Source organism: Olea europaea, chromosome 16, assembly GCF_002742605.1.
Source record: "Olea europaea var. sylvestris chromosome 16, O_europaea_v1, whole genome shotgun sequence".
Taxonomy (NCBI): Eukaryota; Viridiplantae; Streptophyta; class Magnoliopsida; order Lamiales; family Oleaceae; genus Olea; species Olea europaea.
Window position 1 is genome coordinate 19,967,129 of NC_036252.1, and position 15,656 is coordinate 19,982,784.

Sequence of the window (15,656 nt, forward strand, 5' to 3'; positions counted from 1 at the left end):
AAGGTTCCTTGAAGGATTTCTCTTCTTGGATTTGCTTGAAGGTTCATTTTTCTCTATAGCATTGGCTTTGGAATTGCCTCCATACATTCTTGTCTCTCACCCTTGACTCTTTTTCAATGCGAAGATATTTCTGCAATTGTCCAAAGAGTAATCTTTGAAATTATGTATGATTTTCTTCCAATATCTTTTTCAAGTTCCCTGGAGTTTTTGCAATGATCACTCCCACTTAGAAAGTTTTCGGGACCTCAATGTTGACCACTTTCAACTTGTTGACAAGAACTTGTAATTTATGTACTTGAGGAAGAAGAGGAATATTATCAAGAAATTTAAAATCAAAATATCTTGAAATTAAGAATTTTTTGGTACCTTCTTCTTTAGCTTTTGTACTTGTTTTCCAAAGCTTCCTATATTTCCTTTATAGAAGAAGTGTTCGTGTAGAGATCATACAACTAGTCTGATAAGATGTTGAGTATGTCACAGGGGCAAATCAATTTATCCTCTTGACCTTTTTATCTATCGGATCTTATGACATCAATTTCTCCACTAGTTGGTTCTACTAATGGTGCCAAATCAAGATCAAGGATGTAGAATATCTTCAAGCCATCAAAAGGAATTTCAATTTATCTTGCCATATTGTGAAGTTTGTTCCATTAAAATGAACCAAACGAACAAGGTCTTGATTCATCAACTATATTGTCGCCATAGTAGTTTTATTCTCTATTGCAAAAATATCATTTGAGATTGTTGGAAAAATATTATTTGCACACAAGGGAACGGAGAAGAAACAAAAACAAAGAATAAGATGAAGAAAGTGAAAAGGAAGAAGGCATAACGTAATCGTTGTCCTTAAACGATATTTTCCCCATCTCGAATTGAGTTTTGATGCTTAAAAGAATTTTGGCAAATGATTTGTAGGATATATCAAATCTTGTAAAAGATTTAACACTTAAACACTTAATGTAATCCTCTAAAACTTGAGAATACAAAGAAAAAATTGAATATAATAGAGAAAATACTTTGATTCTTTTGTGGAATGGAAGTTATGATCACAAGTGATTTTTCTTATGTTTCTATTGAACATCGATCACTTATATATAAGCCTCAATAATACTCCACAAAATGATGCCAAAAAAAGATGATAGGCCACCTGAAACTCAAATAAAAACAAGCATAAAGGCTAGTGAAAATATTTTATACAATCGCATAGAATTTGTTCTATGCAACCACAGAGATCGACCAATGACAAGGCCACCCTGCAAATGCCTATGCAATCGCAAATGTAGTCGCATAGGCTACCAATTTGGCCTTTATTTCCCATTTGTCATTCCACGTGCATTTTAGTGTTTTTGAACAATAATATACAATAGACGATTGAGGTTAAGAATACAATAATAAAGGTGGAAACATAGATGCGGAGGCAATTAAAGATTGAAAACATTCAGGTACAAGTAAAAAGTGGCAGCAAATAAAGACTATGGTGGTAGTATAATCACCTTATATTAAATACGTAAGAATATTATTATAGAACAAGAAGTTTAACGAAAATTGTATATCACAATAACAAAACAAAAATGATTATCCCCACTAGAAATAATAACAAACAACAACTTTAACTTGTATTATCATAAGGGCCATCGATGGTAAAATTATACTCAAAGGAATTTATCGTGTTGGATTTGAGGATAGCTCTATATATTAAGATTTAAGGTTTAAAGTTAACCTTAAGAGGAATATTAATCCAATTCTTTATATGTAAGTTATTTATTTTATAATCTTTTGATGTGATATTTTTCCCTTAACATGCTCTCGAAAAATGATGACTTATTTGAGCAAACCAATTTTAAAATTTCGTGTAATCATTTTTTAGTATTAACCTAGTAAAATTGTAATTTTGAACTTATAGAGTCTGATAAAGATAAAGCGAAATGAGACTGAAAATTACTTTTAAGTAATAATTTATGCACTTATGGTTGAACACAAATTTCAATGCAACTAGTAAATGACAATTACACGACAAAAATCCTTAGCCCAAACAGAAAATAACAATACATAACGACTTTACAAGTTTTTGTTGATAATCCTCTATTAATTGGAGTCAATTATCGATCAAAGATTGATATTTCATCTTATTGGTTAGTAGAGGAGTATCTTGAGCTCCAATACTTCTCAATTTCCTCAGCAGTTCTTCCGGGAATTCTTCCAGCAATCAATGACCACCTAAATCAATAAAAATAAATAAAATTACACTACTTATTCTTAATTTTTCGAAGAAAATTCGTAGAGAAAAAGAATTAGAAATTAATACATTACAAGGGGAGAAAAAAAATAAAAATGAAATCACCTTTCTCCAACTAAATTATACATCCTAGTAATTAGGGTTTTCTCATCTTCAGTAATATCTGGCTTAGGATTTTGACAGGTACTTTCTGCAGCTACCTCTTCTTGTAGGAATCAATCGATACAGTGCAAGAGAAAAGTATTAACAACACGTAAAACATACATATAATTCACATGTATAGAACAAAAAATACTACGATACTTATTAAAAAAAAAAAAAGTTGCATGATATTTCAAAATTCTACTTGTACTGCTACAAGAAATAGAGCTAAACTCTGAATAAACGCTTACCTCTAGAGTCCACAGATGCATCAATTTTATCAGAAATCGTTGAGTTACCCAAATCAGCCATTAGGGTTCTTAAAAAGGCTAACTGCACAAAAGTATTTTAAAGTCGAATTTTTAGTAAATTTTTTTGGAAACAAGTGTGGGAGGAATGATAGGTCTCTGTATATAAAGTAGAATTAGGAGGAAAGGTAGCTAAGGGTGATTCGAGGAAACAAAGGGGGAATTGAATTGCTAGTTTTAGAAGGAGAATGGGTAGTTGACAGAGAAAGAGTTAACTCAAGAAGGGTAGTTGACATGAGAGATGAGGTCCAAATTTGATAGGTAGTTGAACTTTAAAAAATTAATTCTTTTGGGTTTCTCAAGAAGGGGAAATTTTCAAGTATGGGTACTCGTACATAGTAGTACGTGTATATATGGGAATAAATATGCAACACAATCTAACTCTATTAATTTAGTTGACGATGCATTCTACTTAGTGGTTCGACGTTAACTAATAATTATTGTAGCAATCAATTCCTTACAATTGACCTCTTATTAATCTTTATCGCAATTTTTTACTATTTACTAATCCTTGAAATGGGGTTAGTGATAAAATGAGTATTTCGAGATTTTTTGGTTAATTGATAGTGTGTATATACTTTCAAGAATTGTGCTCTATTTTAAAGATCAGTAATTTCGAAGTCTAAATTTAAAGGGCCACAACATATATGTAGGGAATGCTAATAAGCAATTGACCAATTATGTAACTAAATTCACTTTAGTGACTCTCTACTAAATGGGTAAAAATATACTTTAAAGACATAAATGAAAACTAAATGAAATTTTTTTTTAAAAAAGTTCAATAATATTTGTTTAAATTAGTTGAAGCTAAGAAAATAGCTTATTAAGCTTCAAGTTTGCCATTTTTAAGTGATTCTATATTATTTTAAATATTAATTCAGACATATAAATATGTAAAAACACACATTAAAATAAAAGATAAATTTTCACTTTTCACTGCTGCAACAACCTTTCTAAGTATCTTTGAATTCACTAGATTTGGATATATACACAAGATCTAGGATATTTTTTGTTATTTTTAAAAGTAATTAGTAGACAATTTTACCAATTAAATAATGATGGATAACCTATTAAATAATTTCCAATTTTCATCAGTTAAATATTTTTGAAAGTCGTTCATAAGTAATCTTTTTAAGTTCAGGGAAATATCATCATAGTTTGTAGGAATGACAATGGAAGAGTGCAATGAATTTGAATGATATTTAGACGAAATGAGTTTTGGACTTATTTGAGCCCGAATGCGGTGACTCTAAACATGTAGATTGTTGTAGGTTTCTTGGAAAGTAGCATTGTGGCAGGTATGAGAATTAGGGGGAAAAAATAGGTGTTTGGTAAATATCGGATTCACTCACCTCCAGATTAGCAAATTTCAGCACGTTTTTACCGGAGATTGGGTCAGATGATGTAATCGTGCGTGAACGTGGGAGATACTCTAAGCATTGGACAAATATGTTCGGACACTGGCCATAAGCTTATGAATGATTTGCATGTTAAAGATTAATCATAAACAGCTCAATTAAAGCAATATCATCTAGACTTGAGAAGGCAAGAATGTAAACAAAGAGAGAAGAAATTGTAGCCTTAAGTGTAAAGAGTTGCAGTAGATTCAAAGTGTTTACCAGGGTTGATATTTATAGTGGTACAACATTGATCTCGACCGTTGGATGAAGCAGATGTTGTTGCATTCGACCCAATGGGATGTCCTATCATATCTGTTCCATCGTCCACTTGCCATATGGTACCTCATGTGTGTAGGGAAGAGGGGATTCCCTTTGAAGTGTGTTAGTGTACATGATGAATTGGGCTAATGGGATTTGACTTAATTGGACTGTCGGTTGTCAAATCAATCACTCGGCAGATACTATGATCTCTTTAGGAACTGCTTTTAATGTGAGGCAATTTGGAGAGATGAAGGGAGGGATGGCCTCGGCTGTAAAGGTCTTTGACGATTGAGTGGGCTTAGATCATTTGACTCTAGTCAACCTTTGACTTTTCCTTTAATTGTTGCATCCACGTGGTTGCCATGTATGCTTGGATTAGAGCTTTAGTGGCGAGAGAAACAATAGTCCCCTAAGTCGAAGTATAGTTATTTATATAATGCATGGACTTTGTTTGAAAATTTTATTTATTTGGGATGGCTCCTTTTCTTGCGATGGTTGGTTTCTCGTGTTGGATTTCGATTGTTCTAATATAATAATCCCCCAAGTTGAAGTATAAATATTTATATAATACTTGAAATTTTCATAAAAATAGTTTTGCCAAGGCTATGTACCTTTGATTTGTTGAACTTTCTAAGAGAAATTGAAGTCTCCTTGAACAAAGTCGTTTATTTGAAGAGTTGAAATGTTGAAGGGACAATTGGGGGTGATTTGGCTGAAGCTATCTATCATGAAGAAATTCTGAAATAGCTTAGGCCATTGGCCGAAGTTGTTGGCATTGGAATTGAAGTGAATTGTTTCTCCAATTTGCTAAGTCTGTAAATGTGTTGACTCCGAAGTTGTATGTTTTTTGAAACATTGAGAAAGCGAATCGTTTTTGATTATTGCACCTAAATAATTTGTTGTCCAGTGCGTCTTCAAGAAAAGGCAAGTGAGATGGTTCAATTTTCCATACACATAATCGTCACCAAATTCAATGAGTAGTGATGAGTGTTGTGGGCGATTCTTTAGAAGGCAGACACATAATGCGCGCTTGGGTCAGATGCTTTGATCTGAATAGTAAAGTACGAAGAGACGGATGTTATGGGTGGGTCAGATTGAATCTTAAATGAACGGTTAGATGGTTTGGATCCAAATCCAACGGTTGAGGTGGATGATCCTTGTCTATGAAAGGCCACAATTTTGGGAAAATCATTTTTTACTCTGGCAAAAAGAAAAATCAAACTCCTAATGACTCCCAATAGCCCTTGAACCTTTATTGATTTTACTTTCAATCATCGATCTTTTTCTGGCTACTTTTTTGAAATTCGATGACTAGTGTTTTAATCCCGCAAGTATCTTTTAACAAATATCCTCTTTCATTTTGAATATCATGTCTTCTTCTTCTTCTGAGGTAGGGAAACGAACATTAGGACGGTAGCTTTAGAGATAGAGGTTACTATAACCAGTATTGTCAACTCGTCCATGCCATTAGGGCTGGTCAAAGTGTCTTACACCATCTAGATTATGACGCACACTCCCTATGGTTGGCACTCTGTGTTTGTGGAGGGGCACACTCTCCATTCGTCATAAGCCTTCTCTCTCTCATCAAAGGATAGAAGAAGACCTGGTTCTAGCTGAGGGGGCAATGGCAGATGTGTAAGGGTGACAAGGTCCCTCACTTGACAATTCCAACCACTTACTCTGAAGCTCGTGAGTGTCCCACTTTAGTTGTTCTTGTTTTACAATTGATTTGATTCTGAACTTTGTATATGTTGCAAGTCATTCGATCACTTCGAGTTGACCAGGTAGAGTAGGGTATTGTAGAGGACATATACCTTCATCCTATATTTATTAGGAGTTCGAACGATCAATTGTTGCTCGTCGATTTTTTAGAGAGTTTGGACTGGAGGCTTGAAGAGGTAACACTTGAAATTTTCCTTATTACCTTAGAGTAACATTTATATTGATCACGTTTTCCTTTCATTTGCAAAAAAAAATTGAAAAGAGGAAGTACCTGACCCTAGACATGGCTTCTATCCTAGTGCAACTTCCACTATTGGGAAAAAGGGGTTTAAGCCCTCATCTGCTGTTGCCAAGTAGGTGAAGGACAAAGTGGAGAAGGTTAGCAAGGAAGCCACTGACCATGAAGGTGATGGAGAACTCCCCAAAGGACAAGGTGGAGAATAAGGTATAGGAGGTTTCTAAGAAAAAATTTACATTCTTTTCCATAGGGGATCCACTATCAACCTGTTTCTCGATCTAAAGCTCCTGCGGGGAAAAGTTGATGGTAGCATCCATTGATGCAAGGAAGAGGGATAGAAAAAGCCATCATCAGTGAAAACTTTGAAGTAGAAGTCTTCAAAAAAGGAGAGAGTGTCGAGCAACACCTCAACTACTTCAGATGTGAAACCTACCCAGACAAAGCTCTCATTGTCAAAAAGGAATAATGAACTGATTCCAAAGGCTCTATCCATGCTAACTTTAAAGGTTCATATGGCTACTGCCACATTCCACAAGTATTGGATGGATAGATGGATGACCTTCGTCAAGTCCAGTGATTCAACTGATCTTTTTGCTACAATGTTGAGCCAAACGAGGAGGGTGTTCAAAATTGCCATAGAGGCTGAAGTTCTCTTTAAAAACTTTCAAAAGAAAAATAAAGAGTTTTTTAATAAGACCTCCTAGGCCGAAAAAGTAGCTAAAAAACCCAAGGTCAATGCTAAGGTCTTTAAAAGTAGCAAGCTGGAGAGTCCATGAAGCTCGCTTCTACCTTAACAGCGAGATTGAGAATTTGGAAAAGGAAGTCCACCTGTCCTAGAGTGAAATGGCTTCTCTGACCAAGCGAGTGGAGATCTCTGACGAACATCAAAAATTGCTGCTGAGCCTTTGATAGGTCAAATAAAATTAATGCTGCCTTGAAGCTATTGGTAAGTAAGCTTAACTCCAGAGTTACCAGCCTTACTGAAGAGATAGAATTGTTAGGGCGAGCCCAATAGCAAAGATGTGTTAAGTAGTATATAGCCACATTTCACATTAGAAATATCAGAGCTTTGCCAAATGTTGGAGGAGTTTGCTTACATCAAAGTGGTAGAATAGATTAAGGTGCACTCAACTTTTAACATCACTGAGTTGAGGTCGAAATTCTCGGAGAAAGGAGAACAGGGAGAACCTCAGACTCTGGAGAAGGGTAGCCATGTGAGTGAACTTGAAGATGAAGCTAGCGGGGATAATAAAACTTCTAAAGTAGTAGGCCTCAATGCCATCATTTGATATTATTGCCTTTCAACATGTTAATGCTTTCCAACAACTTCGAACCTTTAGTAAGATTTTTCCAAACAAATTTTGCATGTGTTAGGACTTCACGTATATTTTGACTTTATCTTTCCTCAGCATATGGTTAGATGGTTCATCCATACAGAGGCTTCTCCCACTGCTTTTGTCACTAGAAAACATGTGTTATCTACTTCCACGAAAATGTAGAGGTCCCTTTAGGATCCAGCTTTTCATCGAAGTGCCCACACTTTCCTCCTTGGTGGATGGTTCATTAGGCAGAGGCTTCTCCCATTACTTTTGTCAATGGGAGGCACTTTTCTTTTAAGAAGAATTAAATAAAGTGATTTTTCATTGAATTTAACAAACTATAAGTAGAATGATAGTTGTTACACACATATCTATTTATAGTACCTCTCTAAATGTTTTACACTCCATAGATGAGGCTACGCCTTTCTATCCAAATTGTTGATCTTATAGGTACCAAATAGAAGCTCTACTTTGATATGGTAGGTTCCTTCCAAGCTGGGACCAAAAGTCCCTTTTTATGGCTCTTTAAAGGAGAGGAATACCTTTTGCAAGACAAGGTCATTTACATGAAATGACTTTTTCTTGACCTAGATTTGTAGTACCAAGTCATTTTCATTGGTATCTAAATTTATTTGGGAATCGTTCCTCCTTTCATTGAGGAAATCGAGCTCGAACCTTCTCAACTCATTGTTGGATATTTCATTGAGCTGTAAGTGACAAAGAGAGAATAGACCTACTTCGACCGGGCTCATAGCCTTTGCTCCCTAGGCCATGGAGAAAGAAGTTTGTCTTGTTGACTCCTACTAGTAGTTCGGATATCCTATAGGACCTGAGGTAGCTCGTTAACCCACATCCATTTGGAGGCATCCAACATCCTTTTGAGGGTATATTTCATGGTTTTGTCAACGGCCTCCACCTACCCATTAGCCTGAGGATGGTGGGGATGGAAAAATGCTTTTTCATTTTGAGATCCACATATAAATCCCTATTTTTCTTGTTATCAAGCTGTTTTCCATTGTTAGATGCGAATGAATAGGGGATGCCAAACTGGTAAATAGTATTCTTCTATAAGAACTTTGAAGCGTTAGTTATTTTAGCCAGGGGCATTGAATCCACCCATGTAGTGAAATAGGCAATGGTGACAATAACGAAGTAGGTGTTGCCTTTTCCCTTAGGCAGGAGTCTTATTAAGACCAATTTTCCACTTGGCAAATGGCCAAAGGCTAGAGACAACACTTAACTACTAGAAAGGTTGTCTTTGTAATGTCGAGAAGCGTTGACACTTGTCACATTTTTTATTAGTTGTTGTGCATCCTTTTACAATGTAGGCCAATATTGTCCTTGCCTCAACACTTTTTGTGCCAAAGCCCATCCTTCTGTATAGTTGCCAGAAACCTACTCATGAATTTCATGGAGAATATAGGTAGCCTGCTCATTACCTATGCACTGGAGGCGGCATAAGGAAAAGCTTCTTTTATACCGCACTTCATCTTGAAAGACAAAGTGCTATTTTTCTTCTGAGCTTCTTTTTTATCGATGGATAGGGCTTGATCCTTAAGGAATGCTATGATAAATCACATCCATGGAGAAGTGTCCTTAACCTATATCACCTCTTCACCTTTAGAAATGGACGGCCTAGAAAGGTGCTCTACAAATACCTAATGAGTAATTCAGAATCTTTGTTGCTTGCTAGCTTTGAAAGAGCATCAGCATGAGCATTTTCTATGCGTGAGATTTGTGTCAATTCGAATGTTTCAAAGGACAGAACAAATTCTATTACCAAATTCAAATATATGACCATACTCTTGTCTCTGGCTTAATAAAAACCATTAACCTGGCTAACTGTCAACTGGGAGTCACTGCTGATAATTACTATTTTAATGGCATCTCCCTAGCCAATCTGAGGCCAGCTAGAAAGGCTTGTATCATACCGTATTATTGATAGCCTTGAACTCAAACCTCACTACGAAATTAAGATTGTGTCCTTCTGGGCTAACAAAGACTATCCCCGATCCAGAGCCTATTTTTTCAAAGAAATTGTCAGCAATAGGTTCCAAGTGAGAGGTTCAAAAGGTCTGTTAGGGCTTGGCCTTCGATGATAGCTTTTGCTTTAAAAATAATGTTAAACTCATTGAGTTCCATGATCCACTTCATCATCCTCTTAGATATGTCAGGCTTCTAGAGCACTTGTTCGAGTAGGAAATTTGTTGTTACTTGAATGGCATAGGTTTGGAAATATGGCCTCAATTTCTTGGAGATAGTCATCAAAGAGAAAGCTTTTCTCCATGTCAGGGTAGGTGGTCTCTGTTGCCAATAATACTTCACATACATAATAAATAGGCAATTGATGATTACCTTCCTCTCGCATTGGTAGTCACCGCTATATATAGGGGCTTGTCAAGCTTAAGTTTGGATAGAAAGAGGCCTGTCCCAAGTACTTCTTAAGAACTTGTAAGGCCCATTTGCACTCATTCATTCTCTAGAACTTCTTCCCTCTTTTTAGAACCTTGAAGAAGGGAAGGCACTTACTAATCACCTTCGAGACGAAGTGGCTCAAGGCTGCCATACTCCTAGTGAGACTTTGAACTTCTTTGGGGGTTTTTTAGGTGATCTCATTTTTATCAGGGCTTTAATCTTCTTTGGATTAGCCTTTATTCCCCATTCGTTGACTATATAACTTATGAACTTTCCTAAAGTGACCATCTTGTTAAGTGTTCGATATCCTACTATCCATATATGATAATATTTGCAGCAATTAAGATAATTCTTAGCCAAATACAAAACATCCATGAGCTATCATTGCTATCGATCTATTGCAGCAGCAGTCATGTCTTTCACTTATTCTTCTATTGGCATCGGCATTGATGGGTTGATCGGGGGAGCGATAACTATGGCCAGTATGGTGGACGTCATGTAGGTTATGATAGAAAACACCAGAACAAATGCCACGCCAGCTACCCACCGTGTCAAAGAAACTGCCTGGTGTGCCTGCGATGGGCATCGGTATGAACTACTATTGCCTACGTATGCCAACATCCTTCACATGGACGGCACTCGGTGTAGCCTTCATGTACCCGTATCCCGTGTTGCCTTTATGTGCATGAAAATATACCTTCGTGTGCATGCGTCCCTGACATGGCCTACACACCGTTCTACCTTCGTGTGTCTAAAAATCAGCCTGCGTCCCTGCCATGGCCAGGACGCATCCCAAATATAGCCTGCACACCGGGTCCCAGAAACTGCCTAGAAATGCCTGAAAATCGGACTGTGTCCCTGCCACGTCTTAGACATGGCCTGCATACCTTGTCCCAGAAACTATCTAGAAATACATGGAAATCAGGCTGCGTCCCTGCCACGGCCAGGACGCATCCCGGACATGGCCTGCACACTGTGTCCAGAAACTGCCCAAAAATGCCGAAAAATCAGGCTGCGTCCTTGCCGTGTCCAGGACGTGTCCCAGACACCGTGTCCCAAAAATTGCCCAGCAATGCCTGAAAATCAGGTTGCGTCCATACCGCATCCTAGACATGGCCTGCACACCGTGTCCCAAAAACTGCCTAAAAATGCCTGAAAATCAGGCTGCGTCCTTGTCAAGGCCCGAACGCATCGCAAACATGGCCTACACACCGTGTAAAGATATGGCCTGCACACCGTGCCAAGAAATTGCCCAAAAATACCTGAAATTCATGCTGCGTCCCTGTCCTAGACATGGCGTGCACACCATGTCCCAAAACAGTCTAGAAATGTTTGGAAATCAGGTTGCGTCCCTGTCAAGGCCCGGACGCATCGCAAACATGGCCTACACACCATGCCCAGACATGGCCTGCTTACCGTGCGCAGAAACTGTCCAAAAATACCTGAAAATCAGGCTGCGTCCTTGGCCTGGACGCATCCCGGACATGGCCTACACACTGTGCCCCAGTAACTGCCCAGAATGCCTGGGAACGTGCCTGCGTCACTGACATGGCCTGCACACAATGCTTCTTTCCTGTACCTGAAAATTAACGTCCGTCCTTATTGTGGCTAGGATACTTCCTGGACATGGACCACACACCGTGTGCCATAGACTGCCTTGAAATGCCTGAAAATCTGCTGGCATCCTGGACGTGGCCTGCACACCGTGTCCCAAAAATGTCTGAAAACGTGCCTGTGTCCCTAACATGGACTGCACATAGTGCTGGCTTTGTGTGCCTAAAAATCAGCCAGCATCCTTGCCGCGGGTAGGCGCGTCTCGAACATGGCCTGCACACTTGTCCCAGAAACTGTATAGAAATGCTTGAAAACGTGCTTGCATCCCTAACATGGCCTGCACATCGTGTGCTTTAAAGTGTCTGAGAATGCTTGAAAATGTACCTGCGTCCCTGCCACTGCCAGGATACGGTGCTGCCTTCGTGTCACATGACGAGCAAAAGTAAGCATCGCAATGTTTTATCGATGGATGGCAAGGACGCATCCTAGACTTGGCCTGAAAATCAGCCTACGTCCCTACCATGACTAAGACGCGTCTCAAATGTGGCCTGCGCACCGTGTCCCAGAAATTGCCTAGAAATGCCTGAAAATTAGGCTGCGTCCCTATCGGTCCTGGACATGGCCTGCACACCGTGTCCCAGAAATTGCTTAGAAATGCCTGAAAATCAGGCAGTATCCTTGCTGCGGTCAGGACGCGTCCCGGACATGACTTAGACATTGTGCCCAGAAAACTGCCTAGAAATGCTTGAAAATCAGGCTGCGTCCTTGCCGTGGCCCGTACATGGCCTGCACACCGTGTCCCAAAAACTGCCTAGAAATGCCTAAAAATCAGGCTGCATCCCTGTCGCCGCTCAGACTCGTCGCGGACATTGCCTACACACTATGCCTAGAAACTGCCCAAAAATACCTGAAAATCAGGCTGTGTCCCTACCATGGCCTGGATGAGTCCCGGTCATAGCCTGCACACCGTGTCCTAAAAACTGCCCAGAATGCCTAGGAACGTGCCTGCGTCCCTAACATTGGCCTGCACACCGTGCTGCCTTCGTGTGCCTAAAAATCAGCGTGCATCCTCGTCGTGGTCAGGATACTTCCTGGATATGGCCTACACATCGTGTGCCATAAACTGCCTAGAAATGCCTGAAAACTTGCCGACATCCTGGATGTGGCCTGCACACCGTGTCCCAGGAATGTCTGAAAATGTGCCTACGTCCCTAACATGGCTTGTACATAGTGCCGCCTTTGTGTGCCTGAAAATCTGCCAGCGTCCTTGCCGCGGGTAGGACGCATCTCGAACATGGTCTGCACACTTGTCCTAGAAACTGCCTAGAAATGCATGAAAATGTGCCTGCATCCTTGACATGGCCTGTACATCGTGTGCCTGAAGGTGCCTGAGAATGCCTGAAAATGTTCCTGCGTCCCTACCACTGCCAGGGCACGGCGTTGCCTTCGTGTCACATGACGAGCAAAAGTAAGCCCTACGATGTTTTATCGATGGATGGTTGTTGGGAACATAAAATGATTACTCGACAAAAGTTTATCGTTCGAATTTAATACATTTCGAGTTGTTTTCATCACATTTCACCTTTGGCTCGTCCCCGTCCTCCTTTTCTATTCATGCATCAAAATACGTGTGAATCGAAATTATTTTCGACAAAAGAGCAATTGCTCCTCAAATATTTGATGATAACGAGCCTCTCGTAATTTTCAGGGATTTTTTCCCTTCCGTTTTCCATTTTTTCCGATTTTTCCTTATTTTTAATATTTTTTAAATAAAAAATAAAAAATATTTTTCCGTCGAAAATATTTTTTTCGAGACCCCATTCAATTATACTTTCATTGCCAAAAAGAATTTTCTAAAAATTCATCACAAAAATACTACAGAAAATGGAAAAGAAATAGTATGATTCTTTAGCCCTTTGATATCTACTCCTATCCCTTGGATTTTTTCTCAGAAGTCTATTATAGGGGGGAGAAGGTGCATGAAAGAGAACAAGCAGCATGCACCAAGCAACATGTGCATGCTGCTGTAGGGAGCAACTACTTACAAGTGGCTCGCATCCCTGTAAACTTCGGAGCCTTGTGCCAGTCCGGGCAAGTTTCCCGTCTGACGATGGTGCTGCTCAGTGATACTCCAGCTGATGCGCCTGCGATGGGCATTGGTATAAGAATAAGTGAAAGACATGACTGCTGCTGCAATAGATCGATAGCCATGACAGCTCGTGGAAGTTTTGTATTTGGCTCAGAATTATCTGAATTGCTGCAAATATTATCATATATGGATAGTAAGATATCGAACACTTGACAAGATGGCCGTGTTTGTGGAAACAATTTGACCACGAGACCGCCCTGATGATACGTCATAAGTTTCAAAAACACTAGAAATTGTCTCAAAAATAATTTAAATACTCACATTATACAAATGGAAGCATTTGTAGTGTATCCAATTGTAACCCGGATAAGATTACCATACTGGGCTAATACACAAAGCTGAGCTTTCCTCCCTCGCACAACTCGGGTGGGTAGCTGGCGTGGCATTTCTTCTCGTGTTATCTATCATAAACTACATGACGTCCACTGTACTTGCCAACAGTTATCGCTCCCCCGATCAACCCATCAATGGCAATGAAAACTACACTTACATGGAAGTTGTTAAGTTTCATTTAGGTAACGCTTGCTTGGGAAATTTGATGCATATTTGTTAAGATAAATTTTAAAAACTTGTAATTTCTCAACAATTTGTACTTCGTAGGAGGTAGGAAAGCTCAGCTTTGTGGATTAGCCCAGTGTGGTAATCTCATCCGGGTTACAATTGGATACACTATAAATGCTTCCATTTGTATAGTGTGAGTATTTCTATTATTTTAGAGACAATTTCTGGTGTTTTTCAAACTAATATATATATGATGTATCGTTAGGGCGGTCTAGAGGTCAAATTGTTTCCACAAACACGACCATCTTGTCAAGTTTTCAATATCCTACTATCTATATATGATAATATTTGCAGCAATTAAGATAATTCTTAGCCAAATACAAAACTTCCATGAGCTATCATGGCTATCAATCTATTGCAACAGTAGTCATGTCTTTCACTTATTCTTCTATTGGCATCAACATTGATGGGTTGAACGGGGAAACGATAACTGTCAGCTTGTATGGTGGACGTAATGTCGGTTATGATAGAAAACACAAAAATAAATGCCACGCTAGCTACCCACCCTGTCCAAGAAACTGCCTAGTGTGCATGTGATGGGCATCAGTATGAACTACGGGCTGCCTACATGTGCCAGCGTCCTTCACATGGACGGTACTCCGTGCTGCCTTCATGTGCCCGGATCCCGTGCTGCCTTCATGTGCATGAAAGTGTCCATGACATGGCTTGCACATCTTGCTGCCTTCATGTGCCTGAAAATCAACCTCCCGGACATGGCATGGACACCGTGTCCCAGAAACTGCCTAGAAATGCCTGAAAATCAAGCTGCGTCCCTGCCGTGTCCTGGACATAGCTTGCACATTGTGTCCCAAAAACTGCCTAGAAATGCCTGGAAATTAGTGTGCATCCCTGTCGCGGTCAGAACGCGTCCCGGATATGGCCTGCACACCACCCAAAAACTGCCCAAAAATGCTTGAAGATCAGGTTGTGTCCCTGTCATGGCCCAGACGTGTCCCGACATGACCAGCACACCGTGTCCTAGAAACTACCTAGAAATGTCTAAAAATCAAGCTGCGTCCATGTCGTGTCATGGACATAGCCTGTACACCGTGTCCCAGAAACTGCCTAGAAATGCCTAAAAATCACGTCTCGAACATGGCCTGCACACCGACCCCAGAAACTGCTCAGAAATGCATGAAAATCAGGCTACGTCCCTACTGTGGCCCGGACGCATCCCGGACAAAGCCTACACACCATTTCCCAGAAATTGCCTAGAGCGTCCAGGACATAGCTTGCAAACCGTGTCCCAAAAACTGCCAAAAAAGCCTGGGAACGTGCCTGCACTCCAGAGATGGCCTGCACACTGTGCTGCCTTCGTGTGCCTGAAATCTGCCCACATCCATGCCGTGGCC

The 15,656-nt window shown here is 39.6% G+C and overlaps 1 protein-coding gene across 2 annotated transcripts; it reads right to left on the reverse strand.

Annotated features, from left to right (window-relative positions):
- Positions 1 to 1,926: 1,926 nt before the first annotated feature.
- On the reverse strand, positions 1,927 to 2,937 carry LOC111412879 (transcription factor CPC-like). 2 transcript variants are annotated; one of them, XM_023043748.1, is made up of 3 exons: positions 2,629 to 2,937; positions 2,342 to 2,441; positions 1,927 to 2,217 (listed from the first exon to the last, which is right to left on the reverse strand). In XM_023043748.1, exons 1-3 carry the CDS (start codon positions 2,687 to 2,689, stop codon positions 2,127 to 2,129), a joined length of 252 nt encoding a protein of 83 aa, XP_022899516.1. In that variant the 5' UTR covers positions 2,690 to 2,937; the 3' UTR covers positions 1,927 to 2,126. The 2 variants fall into 2 exon arrangements, with proteins under 2 accessions (XP_022899516.1, XP_022899517.1); XM_023043749.1 differs by having other exon boundaries at positions 2,342 to 2,438; positions 2,629 to 2,935.
- Positions 2,938 to 15,656: the final 12,719 nt, after the last annotated feature.

What these genes read in the sequence shown, in the direction of transcription:
- LOC111412879 (XM_023043748.1), bottom strand. Translation starts at nt 2,689, where the DNA reads ATGGCTGATTTGGGTAACTCAACGATTTCTGATAAAATTGATGCATCT. An exon ending in TGCATCTGTGGACTCTAGAG is followed by an intron (nt 2,442 to 2,628) that starts GTAAGCGTTTAT and finishes GATTCCTACAAG; the next exon opens with AAGAGGTAGCTGCAGAAAGT. An exon ending in TATAATTTAGTTGGAGAAAG is followed by an intron (nt 2,218 to 2,341) that starts GTGATTTCATTT and finishes TTATTGATTTAG; the next exon opens with GTGGTCATTGATTGCTGGAA.